General features: G+C 39.6%; 1 protein-coding gene across 1 annotated transcript; it reads left to right on the top strand.

Moving 5' to 3' along the window:
* Positions 1 to 3,033: 3,033 nt before the first annotated feature.
* On the top strand, positions 3,034 to 5,639 carry si:dkey-174i8.1 (arylsulfatase I). Its single transcript, XM_051647408.1, has 3 exons — positions 3,034 to 3,344; positions 4,057 to 4,389; positions 4,544 to 5,639. The coding sequence occupies exons 1-3, from the start codon at positions 3,034 to 3,036 to the stop codon at positions 5,637 to 5,639; spliced, it is 1,740 nt and encodes a 579-aa protein (XP_051503368.1).
* Positions 5,640 to 8,772: the final 3,133 nt, after the last annotated feature.

Below are 8,772 nucleotides of genomic sequence, written 5' to 3'. Positions count from 1 at the left end.
GTGTGTTGTTTGTTTCCCTCGTTTGAATGGACTTCTTAAAACCTTCATGTGTGTAACACACTTTGGATAAAAGCGTCAGCCAAATGCATAAATGTAACTTTAGCAGTCTGCTGTTATGGGCTCGTAGCATCACATAAAGGTGCTCCTTCTGTTTAGTTTGCAAATGTCAGAATGATTTCTGTTGTTTAGTCAGTGATGTCAGTGACTCTCTGGTTTTGTTATAATGCAGAGGACTCTAAAGTTCCAGCTTCTGCTTTGATTTATTTAATTGGTAGGTTTCACAACATAACACATTTATTCTTAACATGAATTAAGGACAGTTTTGTTTGGAGTTATTCAAGCTGCTGCTGTTGAATTTTAAGGATTGAGATAAGGGCACATATATGTTTCAAAATGTGTGTTCATGTTTTTAAAAGGATTGTGTCATGAGAAGTTGAATTTAACCAAAAATATTTAAAGCTGAAGTGTTTCATTTAGTCATTAGCATCAACAAACGGAATTGCAAAAATAATCACTTTTTTCAGATTCCAGAAAACTCCCCGTCTTTCAATAGTTGTACAAACAGATAGTCCCACTCAAACTCACACAATTGGTCGAGCCAATTTCGCTGTGCCAAGCGGACTCAAACCTTCTTTTCTTGGCCCTACCAGTCACGATGAGCTAATATTATGGAAGTAAATCTGCCAAACCTTGTACTGTTCCTGACTGTGTGTAGCACCAACTGCTCTGCATTTTCAGAAGGATCTCAATGTTAGGAGAGTGAATGAACCTTTACAAAACCTTTACAACACTTTGCAAAGAGGTAATGTACAGTCAGACGGTTGTTATCGCACAATATCTTGTGTCACCCTGAAGGGGATTATTTTGTTATAACAACCGTCTGAGTGTACATTATCCTGCTTATTACATGGCTGCTAACTAAATCAATAAATACATGGACATAAAATATTGATTGCATTGAAATTATGGAATTTGAGAAGAAAGAAATCGCTGAACAGCTGAAATCAATCTCTGGTGTGCATCGGAGTTCTGCTGATGTGAAAATTACCGTCTGACTCCTCATTATTCAGCCTGTTACAAGACTACTTGCCAAACAAACAAACCAAAAAATGGACATGAAACATAGATTTGTGTTGAAATTGTGTAATTATGTGAAAAGAAATAAATAGCTGAACAGCAGAAATCAATCTGCTGTTCCGTTGGTGTTTATTTTGTTATTAATGAACGGCTAACTGTTCACTATGCATCTTATTACAAGACTACTTGCCAAATACATAAATAAATGCACATGAAACATTGATTTGAGTTGAAATTATTTTATTAGCTTACTTGTAGAGATCGTGGAGTGCTACATGAAGCAGGAGAGACAGCTCGCAGACCTGGATGATCGGTCTGATACTTGGAGCTGCGGTTGTTACCAGTACCAATTTCCTTCCAAAACAGCAAAATCTGTACATTATTCCAAACTTTTGGCTGCCTGTGTGTGTGTGTGTGTGTGTATTTATATACACACACACACACTCATTACATTTATTATTTACAGACTTTTATGCACCAAAACTATACGGACATTTAAAAAAGCTAAACTGTAACACCTTTTTTTGCTGGGTCTCATGACATTGTAGTAAGATGACATCATAAAAGCTTTTAATGTAAAACAATGAGGTCTTTATAATTACAGAGCAGGCTGCATATTAAAAATACATAGAAATACCAATAAATATCAGTTTCCACAGTTCCAACATACTGTATATCTTAAAAAATTATATGTCAGTATTTACAAAGTTCTTTGCTTTTTATGGTGGTGGGCATGAATGTAATGTAATGATAATTGAGATATATATCTCACAAGCCTGTTGTATCATATTCAAAACATGCAATTCATTTTCATCATGTTAATGATGTAGAGGCTTTAGAAAATCATGTATCAAATAGGATATGCATGAATTTTTTTATTCATTATAAATGTACCTTAGGTTAAAAAAAATAAAGCAATAAATCTATTAAACGGCCTTCAATAAACACAAGCCTTCATATTGTTAATTGCTATGCATCTCATCAGTACAATAGAGGCTTTATTGAGGGGATAACTGCATTATCTATGGGTTTAACAGAACTCCATCAGAGCTCAGTTGTATCCCTTTCGTGCACAGCTTCACAGTAAGCATTACTTAGCCTGTATCCAGGAAAGTCAAAATCCACAGCCTCTGTTCTGGGAACTCATTATGAGGTAAATGCCTTTCTGTGGTTCTGTGGTAATTATGGGATCAATGAAACAACATGTGAGGTTTATCTCATCAACACTGCTTCATCTGCACTAATGCATTTTGTTTGTGTCAATATCATCCACTGTTAATGTCTGACTTTTGAAATTGTGAGTCAGGTAAGTGGATCAAGAATCATTCCAACCCATTATTACAGTAGTTTTATACTGTTTGTAATACACTTACTGGCCAGGTGGTGTCAACACTGTATTTCTAAATTATAATATTTTAATTGCCCTGTATTTTTTTCTTCATACATTCACTAAAATGTCTTGGACACAATTACTGGTTGAAAGAAATGTAAGAAAATAAAATGGCTCTCAGACATTTTAGATGTGAATTAAGTGTCCAAGAGTATCCAAATATAGTAATTTTGGGGGACCCTGTATGTGTAATGTTCTGTGCCTGACCCTGCAGGTGTGTGTGTGTCCTAGAGGAATGTAACACTGTGCTGTTAGAAAACGTCAGTGTTTGCTCCTGGACAGTTCAGCTCGGATTGCAAAGTTAATCAAACATACTGTACAGCATTCTAGCCTAACACTCAGCAAAGTGCTGCACTACTGGTTACAATTACCAGCATGATTTTAAACAAAAACTAAATTAAAAGAGCTGAATCTACTTGGATAAAAAAAAAAGAGGATAAAAAAGACCTTCACTGTACCATGATGAAGGATAACGGCAAGCTTTCTCTGTTAATCTGTTAGTCTTAGGTAAAGCTGAAAGTCAATATTTAAGTTATTAAGAGACATCAAAGGGCTAGTCAATGGACATGAAAACAATCTGGTGGATCGGTGACCCCATTATGAATGTGATGGTACTGGGCTATTGCTTCTGCTTGGCGCAAGGACTTCTACACACTACGAAGGGCTTTGCCTCAGGAAAGGTTCCTGGCCAAGGTAAAGTTCCCCCGCATATTGTTTTTGTGATGGTGGATGACCAAGGCTACAATGACATTGGGTACCATGGCTCAGAGATCCACACGCCTGTATTGGACCAGCTGGCTGGAGAGGGGGTGAAGCTGGAAAACTACTACGTTCAGCCCATCTGTTCCCCGTCACGCAGCCAGCTTATGACTGGACGGTAAGAACACCACTATCAATAGAATGGTTATAATGGCACTTTTTAGTTAATGGTAATACAAAATGTAATGATTATTACAGTATATAAAAGAATATCATACCTGAATGGATCGAAAGATTTTCACTTGTACATTTCAGTCTAATTTAATATTGCATTGCAAATGTTCTATATTGTGGTAACCAAAGAAAATCAAATGAAAATCAAAATTGGATTCCATGTCTGTTAGCTTTGAGGTCATCTACACAGTACACTCACTTAGTACTTTATTAGGAACACCCGTACACCTACTTATTAATATGATTATCTAATCAGCCAATTGTGTGGCAGCAGTGCAATTCATAAAATAAAGCAGATATGGGTCAGGAGCTTCAGTTAATGTTCACATCAACCATCAGAATGGGGGAAAACCGTGATCTCAGTGTTTGTTGGTGCCAGTTGGGCTGGTTTGAATATTTCTGCAAATCATGGTTTACAGCTATGATGTAAACCAAAGCCTACTGACTTTTTTAATCTTTTTATTTTTTAGCCCTTTGTTTCGATATGTCCCACCCCAACTTCATGTTTCAATAGGAGATACGTCAACAAAGGAATTAAAAGTGCACTTCTGACGTAATTTCATGGGATCTTTAAGTCCGGTGAACTTATGGGTTACAGAATCCCTATGCATTCCCCTGTCTGATCTTCTCCATCTCTCAAACATCTCTTGCTCCAGGTATCAGATTCACACTGGCCTTCAACACTCGATCATCCGTGCACGCCAGCCCCTCTGCCTGCCGCCCGACACACCAACACTCCCTGAAAGGCTACAGCAGGCTGGCTACAGCACCCATATGGTAGGGAAGTGGCATCTGGGTTTCTGCCGGCTTGAGTGTCTGCCAACAAGTCGTGGCTTTCAAAGCTTCCTCGGCTCACTGACGGGCAGCGGTGACCATTTTAACTTCCAGAGCTGTGACGGTGCAGAGGCCTGTGGGTTCGACCTGCATGATGGACACCGGCCTGCCTGGGAGCTGAGTGGGAATTACTCAACAAGGGTTTACACAGAGAGGTGAGAGACTGCAACCATTTGTGACCTGCTCCATCATTTTGAGTTACTTTGACCCAGAAACAGATTTTAATTTTGCATTTTGTAAATGTATTTGTCCTACATTCATTGATGCAAATCATTGTAGTAATAATTTGGAATGACATCATTCTTACAGAGTGAAAGACATACTGAGAAGTCATGATCGACGGAAGCCCCTGTTTCTGTATGTAGCCCTCCAGGCTGTGCACACACCATTACAGGCTCCTGCCTATCTCCTCAGACGCTACCAGGCCCTTGGTAATAGACCCCGGCGCCACTATGCTGCTATGGTAAGCGGCGTAGACGAGTCAGTAGGAGAGATTGTCAGTGAGCTGCGAGAACGAGGATATTATGACAACTCTGTACTCATCTACTCTTCAGACAACGGGGGCCAACCACTTTCAGGGGGCTGTAATTGGCCCCTGCGTGGAGGCAAAGGCTCCTACTGGGAGGGTGGAGTTCGTGCAGTTGGTTTTGTACACAGCCCACTTTTGAAAAGGAAGGGAGTGGTGAGTCAGGCTCTGATTCATGTCTCAGATTGGTACCCAACCCTGCTGTCTCTTGCAGGGTTCCCAGAGCCTGATTCCAGGCACCTGGATGGCCACGATGTTTGGGGGGCCATAAGTAGAGGCCTGCCCTGTCTGCGAACTGAAATCCTCTTCAACATTGACCCAGTGTCCAAAAGGCATGAAGAAGTTGACCCCAGGCTACTAACTCTCAATGGCTTTGGGATCTGGGATACAGGAGTGCGTGCAGCCATCCGAGCTGGTGACTGGAAACTTTTGACCGGAAATGTAGGCGACGGTGACTGGTTCCCTCCACAGACGATGCCGGGAGGTCCACAGCAGTGGCAAGACATGGAAAAGAGACGAGACCAGCGAGGGAAGTCTGTCTGGCTTTTCAATGTCACTGCTGATCCCTATGAGAGGGCAGATTTGGCTGAGGCACGGCCTGAGGTCGTCAAGCTGTTGTTGACCAGACTCGCTGAGTACAACCAGACTACTGTGCCTCCACGCAATCCACCTGACGATCCTATGGCACACCCGCAACTACATGGAGGGGTCTGGGCTCCCTGGCTAGGTCAGGAAGTGACAGGAGATGAACAAGATGATGAGGATTCAGACAGCGGCAGCAGAAAAGGCAGATACAAGAGTACCTGTAGAGTCTGCAAGCTCAGATCCTTGTTCAAAAAGGTCCGTAGCCGTATGCAAAGGGCTGCTTTGTTCTTGTAGTCAGTGGAGGGAGTTGTGGAGTGCTTGCATCAACAAAGTTGCCTGGCTACTGTCTGTCCATTTCAGTCACCTTTGAAGGACAATCTTTGCTTGTTTTGATTATGGGAGGAGGGGATCTACGCCCCTGCTTATGGAAATGACGATATTAGAAAACTCAAAACTGAGTTTTCAAACAAAAAAGGATTAGTGTGGATGTGGACTAAAATGAGAGTTTTACACTTACCGGTTATGTGCGGTTTTTTCAAAATAAATAACTGTCCGATCGGAATTTTTTAAAAAGAACTTCTTCAGTGTGCATGATATCAACATGCAGTTAGATTAAATGCAATTATTCTTGGAAGAAAGAGTGTGCCATTTTTTTTCCTTCAGTTTTTTTTTTTTTACAATTATTTGGATTTAATCATTTTTTAATCCTTTATCATGCAGTTATAAACTGAAATCAGATAAATTCAAAGAACCTCCCTGCAAAATCTGAACACAAGTGGTCAAAAGAGATACATATTAAAACCAGGTGTAAAGGGTGATGTGTTTTACCTGTACACTTGCGACAGGATCCCCCAAAACACATCTTAATAACAGGTGTAAACAGGGCCTGTGTCACACTCGTACAGTGTGTGAACATGTGCACTGATGGCTTATCATCTCATCAACAAAAGAAACAGTGATGTTGACATCAGGAACACAATGAAGGATGATGTAAATAACCTGACCCTCTATCAAAACCTTATGCCTGCATTCTGCTCTTTCACCACAGCATGGTGTTGTGAAATAGGATTTTTACACAATAGTACAGTTGATTGTGGTCTTTTGTATTCAAAGAAAGCACTGACCAGGCATCAGTAGACTTTGCTGACGAGTTTGCCGTTCAGAACACCTACCGTTGATGTGATTACTAAGATTCCAGTTTGATCACATATGACATCACAAGCACTTAAAGGAGATATTATTGTGTCTTATTAGATGATCCAGTTATTCATCCACAGAAAACAATATTAGTACTGCCGTTGATTTGATAGAGAACAATACAGCACTTACATTGTTCTTCACTTGTTCTTGGTTAAGTGTTCTCTTTTCCACCCCCTAGCTCACTTTCTCTCATCTATCTGTTCTTTCTCTGACATGCCTCTGCCTTGCACTCCTCCTCACGCCTCTCTCATTCTCCTACCTTTTGCTTTAAAGCTTGTGCACTATCCAAATCTGCTCTGACATAGCCCACCTCAGCCAGAATAACACTCACGCTGCTTCATTGTTTCTGCACACGGTCTCCTCCACCAGTTTCTCTTCCTTTTGCTTTTCTTAGTTTGTGAGTAAGCCATTGCAGAATTAAATAAGAATATCAGAGCAAGGACATGTGAAAGAGATTAGGTAAGTTGTTTCATGTAAAAGAGGTGTAGGCCTACTTAAAGAGGAAGATCACTCTTGGATATGAAGGCTGTGTGGCTTTCTATGAGACATTCTTGGCCTGTTCATACCCTCGTTTCAAGTGAATGAACAAAATTCTTAAGAGGTGTGATGAAACATGGTTTGTATTCTGGATGCAATGTCAAGCTTGCGTTCTTGTGTTGTTAATTTTTAAATAACTGCTGATATTTGCCTCCTATGTAAATGCCCTTGATGTAGTTGTAAGTATTCCAGTTAATGTGGCTCAGCTCCTCAGAACATTTCCTCTCATGTTTCCATCCAAGTTATGAATTTAATTTAGGTGCAAAATTCGAAAATAGTAAAAAAAAATTGCGAATACAGCAGCATTTCCATCCCATGTGTTTGCTAGCGTTCGGTTGCAGGTGCCTTACGTCTGGGAGCGAAAGCATGTTAGACAGTTCTAGGAGTTAACAGTAGTCAATCATTTTGATGACAGGCTTTTTGTCCAACATTTAAAAATAACCAGAGCAACATTTCAGATGCTATGCGATGATATTCTTTGAGCAAATTATGTATTCATATGGCTTGTTGAGGCGAAATCACATGACTTTTCTGAATGAATTCTATAGGAATATATTCAATAAATGTGTTTCCATCATAGTTTATGCAAATGTCTTCTTATCGGAAAATAAAAATATCCACCTCAAGCAAGTATCTACTTTTTTAATGTGCATTTTGGAGATTTTATTTGCATCTTTATGCAATTTGCGTAAAAAAATGTGGATGGATACCCAGCTGCAGTGTTCCTAGATAAATCCAAAATAAAATTCTGTGATGGTCAAAAAGGTTTAGGAATCCAGATTAAGGTTATAGTGAACAAAGTGAAAGATAATGTTAGCACATAGTTGAGATCATTTAAAACAGATGTTTAGTTTATAAGTTACACAGCAATCATCAAGTGATCTTTTATTTCTGTAGTGTAGACTATTCTTGTTTAAGATTGATTAAACCATGTTTCAGACTGTCTGATACTTGCCTTTGTCATTTCTGAATAATGCTGCATCAACTGGGTTTTCAAACCAGGATGTACTTTTTTTTTTTTCTTTTTCTTTTTTTTTTTTTTTTAAATGTTATGCTTATCACAGGTCATAGTCCAGAGGCCATTTTTGTTTCCTGTCTTTGTGTCCTTTCAAAAGAAGGAATTAAAATTCATGAATTATCAGGAATCTACATGGATGAATTGATACAATAAAAATCATTATATTCCTCTTTATGAGCAAATGTAGCATTAGAAGTTCAACATTGCAAAACCAACTGCTTCCTCCTCCTGTTTATCAGTTACTCTGAAAACAATTCAATACAGCATCAACTCACTTTGGAAGGACTTCAGCTTTGGTGAGAATTCACAATGGGCTTTCCCAGAGAAAGAGAGAGAGAGAGAGAGAAATCCAACATACTGCCTCACTAAGTATGAGTCATCCTGAACACATGCTGAGTTTGGCATCTCTTAAAGGTGCTGTAAATGTCCCTACTATCAGACAGATATCACTGAAATAGGTGTCCTGAGAAATCTAGTATGTCTGTCTGACAGCCCAAAGCTCTGTAAACAACTATAAAAAGTCTAGATGTTTTGTATCAGAAAAGTCTATTGCCTGTCAGTCATTGTGCATGTTCAGGTTTGCAGACCTGTTTTTGAAGGGCTGGGTTTTGGAGAGAGGGTGAGTGGTTGAACCAGTGGGGGTAGTCTAAGTGGCTAAGTCTGGTGGTAGTT

This window comes from Myxocyprinus asiaticus, chromosome 21 (genome assembly GCF_019703515.2).
Source record: "Myxocyprinus asiaticus isolate MX2 ecotype Aquarium Trade chromosome 21, UBuf_Myxa_2, whole genome shotgun sequence".
Classification (NCBI taxonomy): Eukaryota; Metazoa; Chordata; class Actinopteri; order Cypriniformes; family Catostomidae; genus Myxocyprinus; species Myxocyprinus asiaticus.
This window is presented reverse-complemented; position numbering and strand designations above follow the sequence as displayed.

Coding starts and splice junctions, on each gene's coding strand:
- si:dkey-174i8.1 (XM_051647408.1), top strand. CDS start 3,034: ATGAAAACAATCTGGTGGATCGGTGACCCCATTATGAATGTGATGGTA. Junction 3,345..4,056: donor AGCCAGCTTATGACTGGACG/GTAAGAACACCA, acceptor CTCTTGCTCCAG/GTATCAGATTCACACTGGCC. Junction 4,390..4,543: donor ACAAGGGTTTACACAGAGAG/GTGAGAGACTGC, acceptor TCATTCTTACAG/AGTGAAAGACATACTGAGAA.